Genomic DNA, 24,706 nt, shown 5'->3' with positions numbered 1-24,706 from the left:
CTACTTTCCCTATAGGCTAGGGGCGAAGCATCTATTAACATTTTAAAGAATACAGATTAAATTTCGATTATTAGTTAAATAATTCATTAATTAGGACATTTGAAAAAGAAATAAATTAATAAGAATTGCATGCCTGGTACAAATTCTTATTTTAATCTTGTTTTTATTTGCACATCATTTCAATAATAAGTCACATTTTACACATTTATGTACACTCAAAAATAAATTGATTTTTGAATATTTACATATATTTTGTTTTTAAATTATACTATTTTTGCAAACTGAGGAAGAAACAAGAATGACAACATTGCACAAGTAGGGAGCACAAACAAATCATTAATAGTCAAAGGGACAAAGTTAGTTAAAGAGCTGATATTTAGTGGCCATAAAAAAAAAAGATAATTGTATCACAATAGAAAAAAATTATCTATAATTAGCAGGACGAAGTAAGTTGTATAAAGATATCTCTTTGGTATTTCCTCTACAGCGTGCCGGATGGACAGAAGGACCAATTGAATTATCAAGTAGCTTCGACACTCTCATGTACACATATACACACTTAATAAAACATCATTTTTTGTGTGAAAACAATAAGTAAACATTTTTACAAATTACAAATTTGCTTCTAAACTACTTCCAAACGCTTTTTGCAAATATTTTATGCTTTTAAGAAGAAAGAAATATAAACATGTAGGTATTAATTTAGGATAAAGTAATTTTTTTTAATATGCCAAAAGGCTTCAAAATGTCCAAAAACGTAAAATCAAATTGTCTTTGATTTGCTTCAACTGCATGATTTTAAAAGGCTTAATTTTAATTATATTTTTTGATATAATAAATAATATTTTTTTCTATTTTAGAGCTGGAGTCTAAACACGAGTTTGTGATCAAAGTTCGAGACCTGGTGAAGACCTGGCCGAGAACTATTTTCATTGTGATGAGATATCTTTTTGCTTTCCTTAATCATCTTTCTGAATACAGGTGACAGGTTTTTTTATATTAGATAATGTTTTAGTAGGTTTTTTCAAGGCCCTTCGCCAAAAAATACATTTCAACTTTGTTTTCTAAATAATTAATGAATATATAAAATTCATTAAAATATTAGTTAATAAATCTTCAACATTTTTTCCCCCGATTCCTAGATACTTATTATTATGTATACCAATGCAAATGGAAGTATGTATGTCCCATACAATCTTAAAATATTCAAACCAATTGCTTCTCAGTTTTCAAATTCACCTTATATTGATACACTGGACAGATTTAAGGCTATTTTGAGGAATAGATAGGTCACGTCACAACTTAGAGAAATTGGCTTTGTAAATTTGAGATAACCTCTTAAAATCCCACTTAAGGCGTAGTTATCGAAAGCTAGAGATTAAGAAATAACAAAAAAAAAGTTTTTACTTTTGCTTCAAAATATAAAAAAAAATGATTTTAAGAATTGTTTTTCAACTAAAATCAATGTAAATTATCTCAAGTCTCAGACAAAATGGATAATAAGTGCAATTCCAATCGTTTTAACATTTTCTGTTTTTCTATATTTAAACAAACAATTAAATAAAGTTGAGAATTAAATTAGAAAAATCGGTGAGGCGTGTTGCTGCATAAAAAATTAGATTAGGAACGGAGGGGAAAGAAACAAAATATGTATTTTTTGGAGCAAAGCTTCTTTTCAATTCAATTCAAAGGTTGGCACCTTCTCGGCCAATCTCATTAGAGAAATAATTTGCATTAAGATAAAAATAATGATTTATTTTTTTTATTATACATCTAGAATGTTATAACGTATTTTTTAAGCAACACTTAGATTTACACTCTTTTGTTTTATTTTTTCCTTTCCTGTATAATCTCAAATTGTTTTGTTTTACACTTTTTTATAGCTTTTTTGTTTTTCTAAACAAAACGGCCTGCAGGATTTCACATGCAAGGGTAGAAAATAGTTTAAGGAAGTTAAGGGGAAAAAAGCAAGAATAAGATATATAAAAATATTTTTTGTTCAACTCGGCTGCGATTATCATATCTATGATGCATTGTTATCTAAGGAAGGTATGGGGGGAGGGGACATTTGGAACAACTTTGTTTTTTTTTACACTTATTAATAAAAGATTATTAAAGATTTAGTTTCACCTCCCCCCTATTTCCTGGTTAATAAGCATAATTTTCATAAACATAACGTCTCATACATAACAACTAAAAGAAATTAAAACAGTTTTTAATTTTTTCCACTCGTTAGATTATAAAAATTAAAATTAGTTTTCAATACCCAACTCCTATATTTTTTTCATCAAAAGACATTTTTTCATAACTTAAGTTTTCGCCAAGGTTAAATAAGAAATAAAATTGCTAACAAAACATAATATATTCAGATGTGACTTGATTCCCCCCTAATGTGAAATTTTAACAAAACATGAATTTATGTCAAAATTTTGATCATAAAAAACTTTGATATATTAGGGCAATGCATATGTATACAATATTTTATAGAGACCACATGTTTTAACTTATTTGAGATTTTTTCATAATTAATATTTTATAAACTTTTGACTGTTAATTCTATTTTTAGTTTATAAAATTGTTTTTAATTTTGTTGGGATTATACTTATGAAAGTCTATATAATATTTTCATTCAAACCCTATCTTCTTAAATGTGAACCCCCCTTAACCAAAATAACCTTATTTGACCTGACATATTGCATACTGTTTTGTTGGTTGTAGGAACAATTTCTTTAAGAAACGAGGAGTGATTTCAAGAATTCTTATTTAACCTTTTAATTAGTATTTTAATTATTTTGTTGTTCTCAGTGATGAAAATATGATGGACCCGTACAACCTTGCCATCTGTTTCGGGCCGACCCTGGTGCCCATACCCACGGACAGGGACCAGGTCCAGTATCAGAACCTGGTGAACGAGCTCATCAAGAACTTTATCATCTTCCACGAGGACATCTTCCCTGTGGAGGTGTCTGGGCTGCTGTATGAGAAGTATATCTCTAGTGAGCCAGAGGATGTCCAGGAGTTTAGTCTTGTGGCGGATGATGACCTAGAGTCAGAGGTTACTGAGGATGGTGAGTTTTTATAATATTCAATAGCAGTCGTATTGGTGTGGATCCATAGGGGTAGGGTATAGATATAATAAGAATTTGCCAGTTGATGTTATTTTTTTTTGTCACGTCACAGCAGGGAAAGGAGCAAAAGAATATCCCACCACTTGTTATATTACTATTACTATTTTTATAAAAAAAAATACAAATATTATATAAAGTTAAAATCATTATATAAATTCGTTGCTTTAAATATTATACATGGAAGAACGTAATAATGAACAAAATTAAATTAATTTAGTTGTTTGGATAACAAAAAAAGCCCAACCTAATTGTGGTCTGCTAAATAGTAATAAGAAAATATATATTATGAAAACATGGATACATCGTATTTAGACCTATGATACCTATATTTTTTTTATAAAAAAGATGGAATAAAATTAAAGTTTTTTTTGTAGAATAAGAAGAAAAAAATATTTTGTTTTTATCATACCTAGGTATTAAAAAAAAGAAATAATCCATCACTTATTTTTTCTAATAAGTAGCGCAGCTATTCTGTAAACTTATCTGTCGGACACAAAACTAGTGCACAACAATGTTGACAGCTTTTTAATATTACTCGAAAAGTAAAGTTTCTATTCTAAATGTATTAAAAATATTTGAGTGTTACCTTTGCGCACATGGATATAATTGTTCTTGTTTAATTGGCTCTAAATCTAACTTTGGACAGTAAAAAATCCGCAAATTGTTATTAATTTTTTGCACGCAATTCACTTTCTTACTTGGCTTTCTCTTCTTATGTTATAAATTTATGTCTAGCTATTTATTAATTTACTTGATATACAAAAGTTTTAAAAAAGAATTAAGGTACCTAAATCTTTTAAATGTTTGACAAAAATCAACGAAATTTTTTCTTTGAAGAAATTAGTATTAGGCAAAAAAATTCTTGTAGTCTTTGTAAAAGACATACAATTAATCAAATTCTTGAAATGTGATGAATTGACAATGATTTTAATGGCCAATATTAAAAATATCCAATTATGAAGTTTTCCCTACATCCCTAAAAATTCTTGCAATTTTAAAGAATACTTTTTTGCATTCTGAACATGCTTAATTTTTTTGCATACTGCCTGCTCAACCTTTGTTTCTTTAATTGGCTGAGATGACCAATGTGACAGTATTAGTATGCTACACTCTTGTTCATTATATTAGAGTTTCTGTAGAGTCACACTTTCTCAGTATTAGACGACTATGTAAAATGTCACAAAAAGTATTACACTCTTGTTCATTATATTAGAGTTTATGTAGACGAGTCACAATATCCTCTCTATTAGTAACTTGTTACTATGAGTATTTGTACCACCAAAAACTTTCTCATTTCAAACAATAAAAAAGGTCATATAAACAAATTACTCTACACTTATATCTCTATTCCTTTCTTGACATACTCATGGTTTTATGGGTTTGTCTTACCATTACATTTTTGCAAATATCCCGCTGTTTTACATTCTTTGCAGTTAGCAGTTGAAAAAGTTTTTAGGATTTTGGCGGGTTCAAGGATTTTGTTTGACTTATTCATAGTAAAAATCCCATAAAAATTTAAACATTTTCTTCTGATATTATTTAAACCTGTCGATCTTTATTCTAAGGAAGCTTAATGTATGTGTGTGTTCGTATGTACACTTTACAGCAAGTTTCTTTTTTGGTCCTGTGTAGGTTTGATGAGGTTTTGATAGTAGAGTAAGACTTTTCAGAAACTTTCATTGAAAAAAAAATAAGTATGCTTGTACGAGATGACTTAAAACTTAAGGAAATATTTTCAAAAGACTTAAAATCCTTAGATTTTCAAAATTGAAATGTAAATCAAAACGAACAGATTCAAAACTTGATAGCTGTACCAAATTGAATCACAATTTAATAAACTTTGTGTTTAGTGCTGGATTTTAAAACTGAGTTTAAATTGAATTTCATGCAACATTTCAAACATTTAAACTCAATTCAACTTGACCCAAATAAAATCATTCAATTTAATCAATTTAATTTTACTTTTTGCAAATAAACTTTTTATTTGATTCATAATTTAATACATATTTAACAAACTTGTTTTTATTTATGTATAAAATAGAAATTTTGATTAATTTTTTATCATTATTAAATTGGATTATTTTAAGATTGAAATCAAAAGCTGAAATGCATTTTTTTTTCAAATAAACCAATGGCATCTTTACCTTACCTTAAAAGCTAAAATGGTACATGTCCTATGTTAAGTTCAGTTTTGTCCTTTAGTAGTTAAGGTTCTTGGTATAAAGTTTTCTCAATGCAACCATTTTTATTCCTGTAGATATTTTATTAAAAGCTTTGTTTCTTATTGAAGATTATAAGAGCTAAATTAAAGATTAAATGAGGAAACTAAAGAAATAATTTGAATTCTATTATTAAAGTTAGTTATATAATTCTCAAACAGAACTTAAATACGGTGTAAATATGCAGCTACAGTAAATTCATTTCATGGCACAGCTGTTTGAAATTTTGTTGGTTTTTTATGTACACCTGTCCTGCAGGGGGAAACTTTTGGAAATAAGGAAACTTTGAAATTGGAAACGTGACAAGAGAGACCGGAATTTTACTGGCCACTTGAAATCTTGGGGTGGACAATTTTGCTTGACAATTTTAAATTCATGCAACTTTATAATTTTATATTGTACGGGGTAGTTTTACAACTATTCAAAATACACGAACTTGAAACAGAAATCAACCTGAACGAAATATTATTATAATCATTTTTAGTGATCCATGGAAATTCTAGGGGATTATGTGCAGATTATTGGTATAATCCTATAACTTACATTGTATTAAATTGCTCGGACTGCTCAGTCCTGTTAAATACAAAAAGTATATTGAATTGTAGAGTAGCTGTGCTAATAAAAATATAAACTTGTGCAAAATTTACTCTTATCAGCGCGCAAACACAAAGACACACACACTCACACAAAATAATATATTATCCTTTTTAATACAAAGTGTAAAGAGACATTATCAGTAAAGCTTTCAATAAATATTAATAAATTGTGTCCTCGTATCAATATTGTCCGCAAGGCAAATATTCTATTTTCCATTATTAATTTTCCACTGGCTACTCTCAGTTATTTTAATGTTCTAATATTTTTACTTGAAAGCTTTTTAATCATATTAAAAATTTGAGGGGTAGTGAAAGGAGTTTAGGTGTATAGGTATGAAGAATAGAACCAAATTTGTCTTGCTATTATTTTTAAGTAGAAGGTTAAATCTTTATGAAAATACCTTTTTTTTTGTTAAAACTAATTCTTGTTCTAATTTCTTTCTATCTTATAGAAACTGAAGTACTTGAAGCGCAGGCTCAGTACGACTTCACCGCCAGAAGCTCGAGGGAGGTCAGCTTCAAGAAGGGGGACACCATCATTCTATTTGCTCAGGTATTTTAGTTTTAAAACGAAAAATTAAGATTTTTTGTGGGAGAATTTCTGGGGCGATTTCTCTTGGGAATGTGGTGGTACCCTCCCTAAAAAAAGTGATAAGCCTTCCCAGGACCTATGAGATTAAGAATCTACATTGTAAAAGAGAACCATATTGGTTCAGCGGTTAGCGAGATCCCACGGTACAGACAGACAGCCAGGCACAGATCCTGTTTCTTTATTATAAGGACATATACTAAACATTTCATTATATTTATGGCAGAGCTATTTATGGGGATAACACTTAAATATTTAGAGGTTTCAATTTTACAAAAATTAATGGTAATGCTTGATCCTTTGTCACGTGAATTTTTAATATTTTTCATGTCTTAATTTGTAAAATTTAGCGTATTTTACTTTTGTCTTCATTCTAGGCGCATCGCTTTAGGTTGGAGTTTCTTCCCATCCATTTAATTTATTACATTAAATACATTTAAATCTTGAGGGTCGGACCTACCTTACTCGGAATAGTTAAAAACTTTTTATTGAAGGATACTTAAGTCAAAACTAAGCAATGACAGTCAAACCTAAACACACGACGAGTGTCTAAAAACCAAAGACTATGTTAACTTTGTAGGTGAGCGGAGACTGGTGGCGCGGCAGTGTGGCAGGAAAAGAAGGACTTATTCCTGACAAATATATTCTCATAAAGATCAGGTAGGATTCAGGGACACAGGGATGACACACTTTGAAATAAATCAAACAACCCTCATTTTGTACAGGGATAGGGACAATTAAAGAAAAATTTATCTCTTACAAACTCTAACTTTGGTATTTGAGGGGTGAAAGGATAGTAAATTAAATTAATATTTCTTTTTTTGATGGATAATTTTCTTCTTCTGAAATGTGTTAACATTAAAATTATGATGCAGCTAAATTTGTTGGCTTTGAAATGGGGAAGCATGTTTATTGGTTAAATGTTTTGTAATAAATTTTGTTAATTTGCTCATAAATAATATTTATTTCTTGCCTCTGACTAATAATGAACTATAATTTCATCTTATATGTTAAGGGGAGACGAAGATGGACGGGACAGCGAAGATCCTCGTCGTCGAGCCTCAAGCCAATCTGATACCATACGGTCCACCCGCAGTGAACACAGTCCTAGAATTCAGCGCTCCCACCACTCTGTGACAGCACCCCCGGCTACGCCGCCGCTTTCACGGGCGCTGCCACACCGCCACTCCATCAGCCACACGCCTGGAAGCGTTAGCACTACCGGCAGCGTCACCAGCGGCAGCGTTGGCGGTGGTAGTCACAGCCCGACTGTCCGTACAACAGTGATCTCAGTGCCTCCCCATGCGTCCAGAGAAAGTCTTTCCATGGATTCTGGCAACCCGTCCCCGGACACAACCTTCACCAGCGAGAGAACCTCGCGCTCGCCCATGGAGGTGGGCTCAGAGTCGGACTCGCGCTCCATAGACCTGGACTCCCTGTCCGTCGACGATTATTCCGAGCCACGGCTGTCCTCCGAGTCTGGGACAACTGTGATCCACGTGTCGGCGGATAATTCTATGGAATCGACAGTGACGCGCGTTCAGCAGTCACCACCTGCCATGGCCGCGGCCTCCGAGGTGAGCAACCCACACAACATTACAAAGAAATCTCTAACAACACTACAGACCTCATTGTAAAACAGATGTACCTTTCACACTCTGTACATACATACACACACACATTTAAACATACAAAAGAAAATAGTTATTTAATGTACCTTGTAGTTTTAGATGTAGTTAACCATAGTTTAGTCCTAGTCCGCTAGTCCTACCTTTGACTTACAATTCTATTTTTCCAGATATCTCCCGGTCCAACTCTAGTCCACGAGGGAATCAGCCGCGGATCCATCGACAGAACTGTCCGCAGTGGAGCACCGCTGTCCCGCAAGCTGTCTCCTCAGATGAAATCCATCCTGTCCTCACAGGACAGCCTTGCCAGCACAGGTTCAAACCAGGAGCTGAGAATGGAGCTGGAGAGCAGTCTTGCCGAGGTTAAAGCCGCTGTGGAGGACGTTATTGTCCGCAAGGCCAGCCCTGAAGGCCTTGACAAGCCAATTGCCGAGGTAGATACATTGCTTGAGCTTGCTGGTAGAACACCAGGCTCCAGGGAGGGTGTTGGTAGACAACTTTCCAGTGATTCTGGATTTGAACGTAGACAGAAAAGTCCTGAGGTCGGCGTTGTAACCGGTGGGGCACGTCCCAAGGCCGGGCCAACACCTCCAACTGTTACCCCTCGCACTGGACGCATAAGTAGCTCTTCGGATCCGGAAGGTGTTCTTCTCAAGCAAAACAGTTGGGCTAGCAGGAAAGGTACCAAGGAACATGATAACAGTGACAACAATGTTTCAGTATTTGCCAAGAAAAAAGACATGTGGGAGAAGAGAACTTCTAATAGTCCATCCTCGGCGGATGAGGGCAGTGAGAGGGGGAGTAGCTTTAGAGGAAACAGAAGCTTCTGGGAACAAAAGACAAGCACCTCCAGAAATAATACTCCAGGCCAGACTCCTGATCTTGTAATGGATCTGCCGGCTGGACCATTGGCAAGTAGTCCACCAGTCCCAGCTCCAAGGCCGAGGCGTTCAAAGTCACGGTCACCCTCATCGGATTCAGCCAGTGGCAGGTCAACCGCTTCGTCAGAAGACAGTCCAGGTGGTAGCAGTACACAGCCAGGTTCATTATCCAGCGCTGACAACTTTGCTGCGGTCACAGACACCCTAAAAAAGACACCCCTGTCATCAGGCGGCCTGCTGACACCCTCTCCAAAGCCTCGTCCACAACCACTTGCAATACCCTCCACTCCTGGGTCAACCGTCGTGCCAATCCGTTCGCCTGGACCGAAGACGCCGAAAGTTATGGCCAAGTTTGGTCAAGGTGTAGGTGGCGGGCTCGGGTCCCCGTCCCACAGCATGGACACATCAACATCATCCTTTGCCTCGGGAAATTCCTCGTTCAAGCCATCAGTCAGGGTTAAACCTGTTCTTCAAGTCAAACCAGAAATTAAGAAAGACAACGCAAAAGACCTTAAATAATCCTATAATGTTTTGAAATTTTAATGGCAATTACATATTTATTAAACATATTTGATCTTTCACAACTAATGCTAAGAAATCCTCTTTCTAACAAAAGTATAAATAAATCCCCTAAACTAGTAATAAACCCTTCGAGCTTAAATGTCTCCAGAAATAAATGTAAAGTACAATAATTCTTGCTACCTATTCTTGCTGTTATTGGATCCTTAGCTCTAATAATTATTTGCCATTCAGCCTTCTACTACTGTATAAAAATAAATAATAAACAATCACAAATACTTTATGTTAACCCGAGACAACAACGATGCAATTAAAATTTTAATTTGTTGTGAAATATTATTATTTTATTCATATGGTGCAAAATAATTTTGACTAAGTTGTCCCTAATTTTGTTCTGTTAGCAACATAACTATTTAATAATATTTTTGTTTTTATTATTTGACAAGAACGTATAATGTAAAGGGATAGTTTCACGAAGTGCATTTAAAAAAAAATAGTGAACTGTAAGTTTTTTCTATTTTAAATAACGTAGTAGTGCATAATATAAAGTTATTGATTAAAATTAAAAGATTTGACCAGGGATTTTCCTAAAAAATGAATTTTTCATTTTTATTTTCAACTTCGTTGCATGTTATATATGGCAAGAACTTTTTTGTCATAAATACAACTTTAGATAGCATTTACCAATAAAATATTTAGTATAGTACTTAGAGTAGTGATCTTTTTATATGTCTTAGTAGAATATATTAGGCATCGGATAGATATGATTGTGATAAAAAATTTTAACATTGACCTGACCGAACTTTTTTTATTTGACACTATCTAAAAAAGTTAGTGATTTGCAACATAAATTACATGAGAATGGTCTTTAAATATATATATATATATGTTGTATGGTTAGTTGGTATTTCCGCGTGAGATAATGTGTATATTGTAAGTAAACCGGACGGTTTTCTTTATTTTTTAAAAAAAGAATCTATAGAAAACCTGTCCTATAATGAACCGGACGTTATTTTTTATGTTTTTTAAGTAACTTGTCCCAAGGGGAACCCCTGTTCAATTTTTTTATAACTCTTGTGAAATATGTGGAAAAAAATTCTCTGATATTGGTGTTTTGGCTATACATATTTGGAAAAAAATAGACCATTCTCATGCAATTTATGTGGCAAATCACTTTAACTTTTTTAGATATTGTCAAATAAAAAAAGTTTGGCCTGGTCAATGTTAAAAATTCTTTAACATATAATCACATCTATCCAATGCCTAATATATTCTACTAAGACATATAAAAGTTCACTACTCTAAGTACCTTAACTCTTTAAATACACTTCGTAGAACTATCCCTTTAATAATATTATTTATGTGATCTTTATATATTATAAGATGTGTTTATTTGAGAGTTTTGATCTGATTTCAAATGATTTTAAGTTTATTTGATAAAAAAAGACTTTGTTAGTCTGTATTATTGGTGTTTTTTTTTTTTTTTTGTTAAAATTCTACATTTTTCAGTATTATCTTAAGAAAATTTCTGCTTATTTTTATACCTACTTTTACATAATTGATTTTATAAAACTATTTGCTGTAAAATTGATATTTTCTTAATGAAATATTAAAATCTTAATGCCTTCCAAAAATCAATATTATTGACAACCTAATCTTTCAATTTTCAGAAAGTTAATCAAAATAAATAAACACCATAAGTCTTATTAAAACTGATTCTTGTAATAATGTATTAAACTTTTCGATAATAATGAAACGTCTTTTTTTTGTATCTCATATTATCATATATTCGCTTTAATTCATTCTTATTCATACAGAGTTCGTAAATTGTGTAAATATTTTAACTCGAATTTTTGTGTTTTTTTCTTCTTTGATTAGATTCTTGGGGCTTAAAAACTGTTTGCTTGTATTCCGCAGGCCATTTAAAGTATTCGAAGCTATATTTGTTAGATCTATTCAAAGAAGATTTTAAAATACAAATTTTTATTAGCGTTTCCTTAAAAACTGCATTGTAAAGGCTAGTCTGTCCGAAAATAAATGTTATTGAGCCATTTTGTAGTTTTTTATTCTAACTATTTTAACTAATGGATACGCTCCTAGAGCCTCTTGGAGCACTTGAGGGAGTTGAGAGGGGAGTGAGTGTGTCGAACTTCTTCTATAAGGGCTATTTCTCTTGTGGGTGGCTGTACCCTCACCAAAAATGTTTAAAACACTTTCCCTGTACCTATGAGAAGCTTTAATGTAATGAGTACTATATCGGTTCAGCGATTACAGAGATCCTTACCGATACACTGAAGACAAAAAGGGGGAAGCGGATGTGCCACTTTTTGAAACCAAAAGTAAAACATGCATGCACATGCATGATCTCGGCCCATAAAAGAGTTACAGCTCTAAAAGTCGGCACAGCAGTTGTTTTTGTGGAGAACAATATGGAACTGTGGAGAAACGGCGGCGGAACCGGAACCTATATTTAATCACACTTGTTATATTTCAAACATGTCATAATTTTATCAAAAAAAATGCATGTGTAAAATCTTTTTACAGTTTATCTCAGATGATTGAAAATTGTCTATTATGTCGAGAAGATGCAAAAAAATATCGGCGGGAGCGGCGGTTCCGCCGCCGTTTCTTCTCAGTTCCATATGTTCTCCACAAAAGCAACTACTGTGCCGAATTTTAGAGCTGTAACTCTTTTATGGGCTGAGATTATGCACGTTTTACTTTTGGTTTCAAAAAGTGGCACATCCGCCACCCACTTTTGTTGTTTTAATCGGATTATTTTGGTGAACTATACAATTCTCCATTACCAATACAAATATACTCCACTGCTAGATTAAAAAACAAACAAGGATGGATTTATTATTACATTATTGTTTGGATGTGAAACTTGTAGCTGGCTGAAGTAACGAACCCCCATTTACCCCATCCCTTTCCTCATCATTGAGAATGAACTGACAAACAAGTGATGTCCAGTCCATGCTTGCTACTTGAATTTTTCCCGTCATAATATCCATGTACAATACATTGTATAATCTGTATTCACATCATATGTAGACTCGTAGAGTGAAACCGTTTATATATTTAGAAATTGAATAAATCTTGATAAAAGTCATATAACTGAAATACATAATCAAGTCAATATCGACGTACTTGAGTTTTAAAACTTGATTACATAACGAGATGCTTTGCTTATTAATTTGTGCCTATTGCCTAATCATCACAGGGATCATTTAGTCGAAAGATAAGGGTTATGTGGTATATTATAAATAAAAATACACATTTTTATGTTTATAATGAACACTCGGACCTTATGTCAAAGATCTTAGTTGCCACGCTTCAAAATTATACCTTTTTGATACAGGAATTGTGAGAACATGTCTTACCTTAACCAAAATTTCTAGAACCTGTCTTCCGTCCGACCGTAACTGATAGCTCATATCTTCAATTTAGGCATACTAAATTTGCTCTATCGTCATGGTAATTCCTTTATTAGTTAGGTACAATTTATTTTTAATAGGATGATTAATGTTTGTTTGTCTGACTTTCTAATCCGTGAATCTTTGCTTATGGATGTTGTCATCCTTGGTTTATTTGCAAATAAAAAATCTATATGTACGATTGATTAAAAAGAAAATCTGGAATACAAAGTGAGTTATAGAGCAGACGTTTAGCGGTCATAAAAAGAGGGAGAGGATAAGAGGAGGATAAGATAAATAACCACTAAACCTCTACATATCAATATATAAATGTCTTTTGAAGCATGACAACAGACCTGCGGACTAAGTAAGTATATTTTACTACAAAACAGCAGTCAAGAATATTGTATTTCCTCATATATAGCGTTACGGACGGACAAAGTAAATTGTAAAAAACGCTTCGTTTCAAAAAAGAATTCGTAGCCGACTGGGAAAGTTTACAATGCATACAACGATCTATATGCTTCGCCCAATATATGAGTTTTTTCTTCAGTTAAATTAATTTAAATTGTGTAGGTATACATAATTATATCAGATTTAAAAGATTTTATAGATTTTTTTATATTCACTAAGAAAATGATCCTTTATAAATCTTTTTACGCCAGGAAAATATTTGATTTCAATTTTAATTAAAGCGAAGAAACCTTATCCCAATATGACTCAGAGAATGCCGCGTTCAATGTTTAGGTGGTGTCAACATACAATTCCTTATTGATGGATTCAGATTAAAATTGAAAATAATTCTATCCTGAAAACTTAAACTTCTACTTTTTTTATTGGAATATTTTAAGTGAAAATATGAAATCTTATTAAAATGGTTGATCAACTAGGTAAGAAATTAGATAACATTTTGCTATTTAAAGATGGTAAAACATAAATTATAGAAAGAAAAATTATCAATATGAAAAAACTTTTTTTTTATAAATTACATAACTCGATTAAAATCATTAAAATCAAAAGTATATTCATTAATATTGTTTATTATTATTTCTTTAATTTAAGAACCAATTTCATTAATAATTTTTCGTTTTAATATCAGTACAATTATCAATACTTTCTTGTTGCATTGTAAAATATATATATATAATAAAGTTTAAAATTAGAATTATACAAAGTTTTGTACGTACGCGATAACCTTGCAATTTATCTGGGATATGTTTGAGGCTTGTTAATTAGACAACTTTAAGAGTAGCAATGTTTCCATTTTTGTCCTAACATCTGGGCCATTTATAGATAGAGTAACACGACCTTTGTCTGGAAATCCTAACTGTACATAATAAATTAATTATGCTTGTATGAAAAAGGCCAACGCGTATTCACCCTACTCTAATTAAATGTTAGTGCACATTTGTCTGCCATAGTAGCAGTAAGTACCATCTTAACGTCTCGGTCTAGTAAGAGGTGATGTAGCTGAGACTCGAACCCGACGCCTCTCCCTTAATCAGCCAATCTTATTTTTATGGTATATTCAGATTATTATTATATTAATTAATGTTAATATTTAATGATTCAAAAGGGAGGGGTAACTACAAAAGAAGATATTTCGTAATTCATATAAAACGGACACTTATTTAAAAACTTCACATAATAAAAGTATTCATTATTACATATATATTTTTAAATTAGCAAAGATTACAATCGCCGCGGTAGCAAATGCCGACGTCTTTTTCTGGTTAAGAGTTAGATATAGTTATTTATAATAGATGAACTTTGTAAATATCTTTCTATGGACCAATAGGTAATCAAATTTTACATTTTATTCATTGATTTATTCATGATTGATTGATTCTTAGGTGTTATCACCTTCCCCATCCTACCATACTTAATTTAAAATAAAGCTTATCTCAAACATTTTACTCCATAAATACCGACAAGTAAACTATAACTGTCAAGTCAGATATATTATACAAAAAATGGGAGTTTTTTTCTCTTATCTTTTTTACTTTATATGTTTTTTTTTAGTTTCCATGCGACAACTATGTCGGGTAAAGTGAAAAAGTTTTGTTAAGAATTTATTTGTACTTATATATTTTGAATTAATATACATTATTTGCTTCTTTTTGTAAGTGAAATATTTAAGTTTAGGAAATATTTTTATTAAAATATTAGGCTTAATTGGCATATATTGATTTTCCTATGTTTAAAGGGTAGCCTTAATACACACATTTATTCGAATTGCCAATATCCGTAAGAAAATGTGGCATTTGAAAAAATATTTTCAAACGCGAAATAAATACCTACCCTCTGAAAGACTTATTTTTTAAAGTTTGGTTGTAAAAAAGTATATTAAAAAAGTTGAGTTTTGATTACGCAATCTATACACCGTTTTCCCAATCCCTTGGTACATATTTACATTGTTAATTTTTGAAGGTCATATAATGCCTTTAGTAAAGATTCGGCTAATTATTAGGAAAAATTATCGAAATATGATTGTTACTTACTAGGGCAAAATTATCTCCATAATATTTTTTTTCTTTTTATACTCTTCGCTCCCCCCCTTGATGAACTATATACATACACCCTCTTAAATATCGTAATCACCCCCCCCCCCCAGTTTTATGTTTTCGGTGGGTTGTTAAATATTTATATTCTTAAAGACTACCCTTAGCAAAATCCCAGTCACGCGCCTGATTGCATCTAACTAATCCGGATGCTTATTGTTATTATAACCATTACATCAATATAATTTCTTGGTTTTAATGGTAATATGTTCTTACTTATCATTATCTCTGTCCAAACTACCTAGTAGCTGTAGATAAAAATCAATAAATCTATGATATTGATAAACAAAGTAATATACATATAGTACCTACCACCTATATTATATTATACATATATATGGATCTATCTGGTGATATAACAAGTGTTTAGATAATAATGCACGAATGTCATAATAGGTCTCTACGCATTTAAAATTTTAAATTTACATATGTAGATTAAAGTTAATATATCCGTTTTAAAAAACATGCAAGGAGGTATTTATATTATATGTACAAATAATCATATGATTCTTTATATACAACTTTTAAATTTAACATGTGTTAATAGTAAAATACATTATTAATCTTATATTTATTTAAATAAAATTGAAATTAGATAATGCAAGTTTCATGAAAACTTAACAATAGTCTTATAAGCAATATAAAAGCGATTTTCTACCAAAAAAGTTTTGCAAATTTTATTTTTATATTTGTACAATCCTTTTATATATTTTGTCGTATGGCCTTTCTTAGTTATATTTTGCCCGTCAAGCATTTTTCATTAATATTATGTTACAATAAATAATAAGAATCTAATAATGTTAAAAAATTCAGTAAATTCCGAGGCCAACGCACGGCGCATTGCCCTTGTCGAGTCCTGCTTCGGGTCCGCCGGTCAGCCTCTGGGTGTCCCCGGCAGGGTTCTGGTGGGCGAGGGAGTCCTGACCAAGTCCTGCAGGAAGAAACCAAAGCCGAGACAGTTTTTCCTCTTCAATGATATTCTTGTTTATGGAAATATTATCCTTCAAAAGAAAAAATACAATAAACAACATATCATTCCTTTAGAAGAGGTAATTTTTATTTATAAAATATCGATACATAAGAATGTTATTTAATTGTTTCGAAGTAATTGGTAGGAACTGACAAAAAAGTGCGCATCTAATGGAATTCAATTCGGAATGTTATATGTTAAATGTCTATAAATAATTATGTTTCGTCACTTTCAAGTAGTTTGGGTTACGATTAAAACATATTTTTATATTTGAATAATATGAGTATTTTCTGTTCTTCAAAATCCGATTCATAAAACTTTCATTGTTAGTTTTAAATTTCTTTAACATTAACTTCAGTTGCACTTCTACTAGCATCTAGGCGCTCTGAATTCGGGACTAGGGTGGTGGGGGTAGGGAATTTAAAGATAAAATTAGCCAAAAACATTCCATGACCTATAATCAGTCAAACCCAAAATGGAAAACTCAATCGGTTCAGCGGTTAGCGAGATCTTAACGGATATACTTAAAATAACATTACTACTTAATATAAAGTATATCCTTAATTCCAGGTGAAGCTAAAGTCCATGGACGATGACGGCCAATTTAAGAATGGTTGGCTGATCTGTACGCGGGGCAAATCATTTGCAGTGTACGCAGCTACAGCCACAGAAAAACAAGAATGGATGGCGCACATCAATAAGGTAAAATATATTTTTTGTCCATTAATAATTAATCTAGTTTGAATGATTTTAGTTTTATAAAATTTACCCTCATCCTCCAAAAAATTGTGTGAAGTAGTTTTTCCCCCGGGGCCATGCTTCTCATGGGGTTTAACTAGCACCACCCCCATTCCACTCTAAAAGGAATATTATATCTGTTCTGGTTCAATGTTAAGCTTTTCTTAAAATTTTGGACCAATTTTAAATTCTACTGAACATGCATACATCTATCTTTTGGTTAATATTTATTAGGTACTATACTAGAATGCTAAAATTTAATCTTTTTATTTCAGTGTATTCATGATCTGTTAAAGAAGCCAGGTAAGCAGGCATCTGTAGAGCATGCTGCTGTGTGGGTACCTGACTCAGAGGCTAACACCTGCATGTCCTGCAAGAAAACACAGTTCACATTGGTCAATAGAAGGCACCATTGCAGGTATGAACATGAGAAAAGGATCTGTTATATCTTATTATGTCCTAATTTGAATTTTTATAAAAGTCTTAAGATGAATTGAAAATAAGGGGTCGGGTTTAGTTTTTCGCTTGTTTGTTCATTACATCAGGTAAGGATAGGTTATATTGGATAGTGGGTAGCCCAGCAGGGTTGATAAAAATATGCGGCTTTCTTTATTTTCAGTTTATTTTTAAGTTAAAGGCGTGGAGATTTACCTTAGTGTGATAGTTCCGTAATTTTATAGGTTAGCAATTTTGCATAAAAAATTTCCAATGAGAACCATAACATTCAAGAGGGTTCAATAGGTATTTTAATCTTCAGAAGGCTCTACACAGTTAGTGGTTATTGTTATGATCTTCGATTGCTATAGGTACAATTAAATCACAAACAATCTTAAGAAGGATTATTTTTTTTACTTAATTCGGAACTTGCATCAATCTATCGCCCATTATCTTATCCCTTAAGATCCCCAGTAAGAAGTATTAAAAACCTTCTGTTATGTGACTTTATTTTGATTTTTTTATAGGAAATGTGGTAAAGTTGTTTGTAATGGATGTTCAGTGCAGAGATTCCTCCTGCCCGCCCAATCTTCTAAACCTCTGAGAGTCTGTGACCAGTGTTATGATGAGCTAGCTAAATCTTCTAATAATGCAGGATTCAGTTCCAAAGGTGACCATTTCAATTTAAAGTAGTCATAAAAACAATACTGATTATGTTGGAAATGTACCTTATTTTTCATTGTCCTACACATTTCATTGGCTCTTAGGTAATACCTATCTAGATGTAAAAAATTTCAATGGACAATTTTAAAATCTTGATTTTAAACAAAGATTATTTTCATTAGGTAGGTATGTAATAGCTATTCTATAAAATATTGTTAGAAATTTTCTAAGATACATCGAAAAAGTATTTTGATTCTGTTTTACTATTTCAGTAGATGGTCTAGCTTATGACTATTTTCAAAAATCGATTTTTAACTTCATCATTCTGTTTTCATCAAAATTAAGATATCGGTAAAACTCTGCGATCTGACCTGCGCGCTACCATCCGCCAGATACCGAAGCTTAGCAAGCCTAAGCTTGGCAAAGTTGGAAAATCTGAGGCTGATGCCATGCTCTGGTGGGACAGCTTTGATGAGGGGGTGCAGTTTGATACTACGCAGCAAAGCATCCAGCAGCCGTCTGAGAATCAAAGATCGGCAGTAGAAGATGGCAGTCCTGATATTTCTTTAGACGGTGGAAATTTCTTTGTGCCAACTATTACTGAAGAACCTAATGAGAATGATAGTGCTACAGCTCAAGTAGAAAGTGAAGATATTGATGATATCAAAGAGGGGACGGATGCTGTTGCTTATGTTGACCTAAGAGAACATCTTCAGTTGTACGGTACTCCTCAATAATGGGATACGTGTGTGGCATCTTAATATTTTTTTTTCGGGATATTATTCTTTCACTTTTTAATTTAAAGAACGCACAGAAAAACTTATATGCAAATAAAATAATTTGTTAAAAAAAATCAGGTGTTTTGATGTTTAGATATGCACTCTTCTGTAAAAATATTGCACAATTTGTTCTTAAATTGATAAATAAGCATAAAATTAATGATATAGTACCTACGATAAATAACAAATATGATCCATGGCAGATATTTTTGAAATACTTAATTTTTATAAGTTTCGTCAAAGTGTTAAAAGTATATTTTTTTTGTTCTTCTATGATATCCTATTTTATTAAGTACCCAGGTTTTTTTCGGTTGCTTAAAATTTTGATAAATACTGAACCGATTGAGTTCTTCATTTAATGGAAGCTTCTCGAAGGTCCCTGGATGTTTTTAGGCTATTAATTTTTATTTCTAAGTTTAGGTTTGGGCTATTTTCCTACTTTTCTTACTCCTAAGATGATAGAGCTCCTAGATGCTAGGGGTGCAACCGTTAGTATGTGTATACAAGGCTGTGTTTTATCACATTCTCAGAACTGTACATTATTACAACAGCACAAACTGCTCCTACCTGTTTGCTTTATTCTCTTCATTAACTTTTTGGGCGTTCTCCTCTTAGAAATATTTTTTTTTCAAACAGAACAACTAATTTAGGTTAGGTTAGGTTTTACGCTAGGGAGCCGAGCGCTTTGGCTAGGCAGACAAGGGGGTTGAGCGCCGCGGCCAGAGTTTATAGTTCTGTCGGAGGGGGGAAGGGGGGAGGTATACAAATTTTTAAAATTGAAAAAATATTTCTAAGAGGATATTACCTAGGTACCATTTTTCGTATTGTGTATTTTGGGAAAAATGAAACATTTTTCAATTGCGGATGTGTTAATATGCGGAATACACAACTATGATAAAAGGTTTCTATTAAAAAGTGCAGCAGAGATAGAAAATCAACAACAAAAATTGACGAAATCTGTACATGATTTTCAGCTATCGTTGGTGGGCAACACTAATTAGATTTGACGACCTTAATATCTGCCCCCCCAAATAATATTTTAGAATTATTTCGCTTGTTGGCTATACCTGAATGTAAACAGTTAATTAAACAAAAATGTCAATATATTAATTTTGAATGCCTTATTTTTAGATTCTAAGGGAACAGATTCCTCTGGTGAAGATGATTCTGATGATGATGATAATCCTACAAATATTCAGGTAAAAGAATCATGTAAAGGATATTTTTGGATCAGGGAAAGAAAATGAAGTATTGGGTTTCGTCGTATTTTCACATTAGCTTTTGATAGGTTAGGTTAGGTAAATGTTAATGATTGTCCCGCAGGGTAAGAGCCTCCACGGGGGCTAGAAACAGGAGGAAAGCTACGGTGAAAATACGACGAAATCCGCTACTTCGTTTTCTTTCCATGATCCTATTTTTTGTTCCAAGAAACCTAGGGGAGGGGATTTTGTTTTTATTGGAGTAATAAGGATTCTTTCATACATTCATTGGTTTTACATTTGTGTGACAATTCTATTACTCGTTGTAATTTTATTAAGTATTTAACAGAAGACTTTAGCTGTATGCAAGTACCATTTCTTTAAAAGTGAATATCAAGACTTAAGAATATTTATTAGGATGAGGTAGACCTTGAATGGGCAGGAGTGGGTGTGGGTGCCCCCACTGTAGCCACGGGTGCACCCATTTCATATCCTCGTTCTTCACGCAGAATAACTCGCTAAAATTTGGAGGTTTGGCCATAGCAGCCATCAGTTTTAAAACCAGTAAGAAAGCATCCAAGGGTGTCCGAGTTGCTTTATTTTAAATAACAACCTAACTATTTGATGAGAAATTGGACCATTGTAGAAATATCATATTTAAGGCAAAAAGGTCACTTAAAAACAAAACATAAAGCCTAAATTTACATACAGCTCCAAATAAACAGGTTTTTTTTCTATTCTTATACTTATTTTTTTATATTTATACATACATAGCGTTGTGAAAGTTATATAAATGAATAGGTAGCTAAGAAGTTTGAGCTTCCTGTTATTTTTTAAGTGACTACCTTGAATTGCGAGATTTCTAAGTTGAGACCCTTTTTGCTCATTTACATTTATGATAAAAACATAACAAATAAATATCTATTATTGATTGGGGTTTTACATAAAGTATTCTAACCCATAAATTTGATTATGGAATGCAATACAAGTATTTTTAATCCGGAAATTTTTTTATCAAAAATCATTTCGTAAGTAAAAATAGAATTAAGAGATGTTTAGAATTTAGATAAAGTATTTTAATGAATTAACAAAGCATTGAAGTACCTACTTAATAATGAAAAGGAAAACATTTTCATCTAAATTAATCTATTAACATATCTTACACAATAACAAAATAAATATTATTTATTTTTTTTTTTTTCATACATTATTTCAAGACTCAATAAAAGTTGTTTATTAGAGTATGAGGTAGATATTTTTATAAAGTATTTTTAACTTGACTAACAAAATATTGTACCTACCTAGTATATTTAGTAAATATATATTTGAGACTTCTAAAACAAAAACTAACAACTTTAAAAAATAAATAAAAGACTATGAGATGAAAATCTGAAAAAAAATATTTGTTTTGTTGACTAGTGTTCTCTTGTAATCGTAAGGGGTGAGATAAAACCAACCGTTAAAATATGTTAAATACCCACTTTCGTAGCCTAAGCTTACTCAATATTACCTAACTATAATCTGAGTATGGCAGGTGTCCTCTTTTATTAATCTAATCTAATATTTTACCCTAACGATAAGGAGGAATTCTAATCATGTCTTATTTCAAATTTGTGTTACTGTTGGTAGACTATACTACCTAGCCCAGAAAATTAAGCGAGAGCCATAATAACTCATCCACGGAATCACGGGGTGTTGTAAGTATATGTAGTATTAATAGATGCATAACCCTTGATTGGTTGTCAGTTACAATAATCCATACAACTTAAATTTATGACAGACAAACATATTTGTTTATATTTAGTTATATGATTCTTTCCAATAATACCACCGACGAAATTCAAACTATTTATTAAACTCACATATTAGTATAAGCGAAATGAAAAATGATAATTACCCTTTCTTACCAAAATGTGCACACGTTCTAACCATTAATATGGCCGGTTTGTTCATCAACTGTGTTCTTATTGGTACAATCTACTGAGTATAATTCTAGTTCTATGATATTTGATATAGTATATCCTAACGTTTCATATTATAAAAATATTATAGTAGACAGACACTTTTATGTGACAATGTATCATTTTCATTAACTATTGCAAGAACACTTGTACTGTAGAGGCTGGAAAGCCCTTCCATATAAGAATAGTTATTTATTGCATCGTATTTATAACAGCTTTTCGCGGATATAAAATGTACAATTAAAAGATTAAAACTAGTTTTAATGCTGGATAACAGGATATAATACGATGCTATACATAATTTTTCAGTATGGCTGAGAACCTGTTGTAATCCACCGGATATTAAACGGTTTCGAAGCCTTTCCATAAATTTAAGAAATATCTAATTAATAATTTTATTTTTAGAATGACAAGACGCCTAACTTCTACAGAGAAGAAACCGAACCACGCCAACAATAAAATCAAATATAAACATTTCTATCATTTATTTCATCTTTTGTTTTGCGACCTTTGATACATTTTACTTGATTTTTATTTGTATGACTTATTTTGTTTGATTTGATTTTTTTGAGGTAGGTAAATTATTTCATATTAATTTTTTTTCTTTTTCTAAAAATATGAATCTCGTTTGATTCGATTTCTAAAAAATCAGAATTTTGTACGTTTTAAATTGTGGGAAAAATGGATTTATCTGCTATTTATATTATCCTGATAATTTTAAGCGTCTTGTAAAATTATCGTTTTAAAATTTAGAGCCTATATTATGATTTTATTTTAGCTTATTTCAGATTTGAAATTTACACATGCCGTGATTTAATTTTGATCATGATTTTGTATTTATGAAAAACATCGAATATATCTAAATCTATGTCTTTGATAACTTTGATTGTAAACTTGATTTAGCCCAGTTATTAAATTATAATTATATTTTTATGTAATATTAGAAATACAGGGATTACTGGTCTAACTCTTAAGATTATTATTATCAAATATTTTAGTTCAATGTTACCAATGATCTCTAAAATAACATGATAATAGGATCAACCAAAAATATGTTTTATTTATCGCATCGTATTGTAGACATATTTTCGCAGATATCAAAATTATAAAACTTAAGATTAAAACCAGTTGTGTTAGCCCAAGGGGGCCTAAGGCTCGTGGTAATGAAACTGTTCTTAATTTTCTTATTTTTACTTCAATATTCGTGGAAAATTGTCTGTAATACGTTGGTAGAGATGATTTTTCAGTATGGCTGAACCGGTTCTAATCCAGCAGATATTAAACGGTTTCGAAGCAATACTGGAGAAAAAATTTATTTTCATAGTTGATATTTAAAAAGCTTAGGTAGTTTCTTGTTTTTATGCCGAATGTGCACTTTCTAAATCATAAAAACAACAAACGCATAAAACACTAAAATAACTCGCAAAATAATATTTTTCTTTTGTGTAAGTGTTAATTATAAGCCCTTCGTATATAAATATTAAACTTTTTATAAAAAGTATCTGAACTACCTTTGTTTTCTTCATATAAGAATACCTTGTCTAAAGATAAATAGCTTAAAACCAGCATCCCTGGACTTAGTTAATTGCCTTATCGAGATCTGATATGTGATGATAAATTGCTTTAGTTTAACGTATATAAAAAACTTAAGGAATAACCTAAAATGCTTATTTTGCATACTTAGATATTTTACAAAAAAAAAAGTTTTTAAATAAATAAATTATATGAAAAGTTAACTGGATTTTGTACAGTTTACGGTAAAATCTTGCTGGTGTTTATTTTTTTAAAAATGCAAAAGGGCTGGACTGCAAGTGGCCAAACGGCAGATCTTCTATGATATGAACAAAAAAGCTTGCAGATAATTTTAAATAGATAATACACAATATTACAGAGTTTTCTCATAGGTTAAATATACGCTCGAAAAGATTTATTTTATGCTTTTATTCTTTTGCCAGACGTTTTTTCTCCTTATTTGGATTATTTGAACGACTTCTAGTACTGGATAAATAGTGTATATTCAGCCGTTTGACCGCTATCGGCCTTTTTGTTGTTGAAAATAATGGCTTCTAGCAACATTTTACAGTGAACTGTTCCAGATCCAGCAAACTTAAATACGAAATATGCGAAAAGACAATTCCTTCCAATAGATATATATTTTATATACCAAGTAATTGAATACAGTCATTTTGAAAATTGTAAAATATATCTGGATTTTAGTTTTGTTTGTAATGAAAGGGGTAGTTACAAGAAATGTATTTTAACTTAAATTTAGCGAACTACAGAATTTTTATTGTTCAATGGTTTAAACTACATTATAGGGTATATAATTTAAAATTTCTACCAAGTTTTAAAATCGTATGTTTGATGGTATAATTGTAACTTCTGCTTGAAATAATTTTTTTGAAATGCACTTCATGCAACTAT

General features: G+C 31.6%; 2 protein-coding genes and 1 long non-coding RNA gene across 15 annotated transcripts in view; all 3 read left to right on the top strand.

Annotated features, from left to right (window-relative positions):
- The window catches only part of LOC145316094 (SLIT-ROBO Rho GTPase-activating protein 1-like), a 102,294-nt gene extending 92,267 nt beyond the window's left edge, over positions 1-10,027 (top strand). For 8 of the 11 annotated variants that reach the window (XM_080156395.1, XM_080156391.1, XM_080156398.1 and 5 more), the window contains 6 exons: positions 861-981; positions 2,806-3,068; positions 6,396-6,496; positions 7,113-7,192; positions 7,548-8,109; positions 8,331-10,027. In XM_080156395.1, the coding sequence (XP_080012521.1) occupies positions 861-981; positions 2,806-3,068; positions 6,396-6,496; positions 7,113-7,192; positions 7,548-8,109; positions 8,331-9,560 (2,357 nt within the window). In that variant the 3' untranslated portion in view covers positions 9,561-10,027. The remainder of the gene's footprint in view (positions 1-860; positions 982-2,805; positions 3,069-6,395; positions 6,497-7,112; positions 7,193-7,547; positions 8,110-8,330) is intronic. The other 3 variants (XM_080156396.1, XM_080156393.1, XM_080156390.1) reach the window with 1 other exon arrangement.
- Positions 10,028-11,284: 1,257 nt separating this feature from the next.
- LOC145316100 (uncharacterized) lies at positions 11,285-11,611 on the top strand. The gene is made up of 2 exons (XR_013878296.1): positions 11,285-11,415; positions 11,551-11,611. It is a non-coding gene; the product is annotated as an uncharacterized LOC145316100 (long non-coding RNA).
- A 2,102-nt stretch (positions 11,612-13,713) lies between these two features.
- Positions 13,714-24,519, top strand: rush (pleckstrin homology and FYVE domain containing family member rush hour). 3 transcript variants are annotated; one of them, XM_080156379.1, is made up of 10 exons: positions 13,714-13,866; positions 16,351-16,586; positions 17,078-17,209; positions 17,521-17,663; positions 18,208-18,350; positions 20,254-20,321; positions 22,688-22,854; positions 23,071-23,626; positions 23,814-24,039; positions 24,379-24,519. In XM_080156379.1, the coding sequence occupies exons 1-7, from the start codon at positions 13,851-13,853 to the stop codon at positions 22,739-22,741; spliced, it is 792 nt and encodes a 263-aa protein (XP_080012505.1). In that variant the 5' UTR covers positions 13,714-13,850; the 3' UTR covers positions 22,742-22,854; positions 23,071-23,626; positions 23,814-24,039; positions 24,379-24,519. The 3 variants fall into 3 exon arrangements, with proteins under 3 accessions (XP_080012505.1, XP_080012506.1, XP_080012504.1); XM_080156380.1 differs by lacking the exons at positions 23,071-23,626; positions 23,814-24,039 and having other exon boundaries at positions 22,688-22,858; XM_080156378.1 differs by lacking the exons at positions 22,688-22,854; positions 23,071-23,626; positions 23,814-24,039; positions 24,379-24,519 and adding an exon at positions 20,739-20,880 and having other exon boundaries at positions 13,724-13,866.
- Positions 24,520-24,706: the final 187 nt, after the last annotated feature.

The sequence above is a fragment of the Acartia tonsa genome, chromosome 4 (genome assembly GCF_053477335.1).
Source record: "Acartia tonsa isolate MP-2025a chromosome 4, ASM5347733v1, whole genome shotgun sequence".
NCBI lineage: Eukaryota > Metazoa > Arthropoda > Copepoda > Calanoida > Acartiidae > Acartia > Acartia tonsa.
The sequence above is the reverse complement of the archived record's forward strand: the minus strand, read 5'-3'. Positions and strand labels throughout refer to the sequence as shown.

Bases quoted from the DNA above. Each gene is read 5' to 3' on its own strand.
- rush (XM_080156378.1), top strand. The intron at 18,351-20,253 runs GTGACCATTTCA...CCTTATTTTTAG, and splicing joins TGCAGGATTCAGTTCCAAAG to ATTCTAAGGGAACAGATTCC. The intron at 20,322-20,738 runs GTAAAAGAATCA...AATATTTATTAG, and splicing joins ATAATCCTACAAATATTCAG to GATGAGGTAGACCTTGAATG.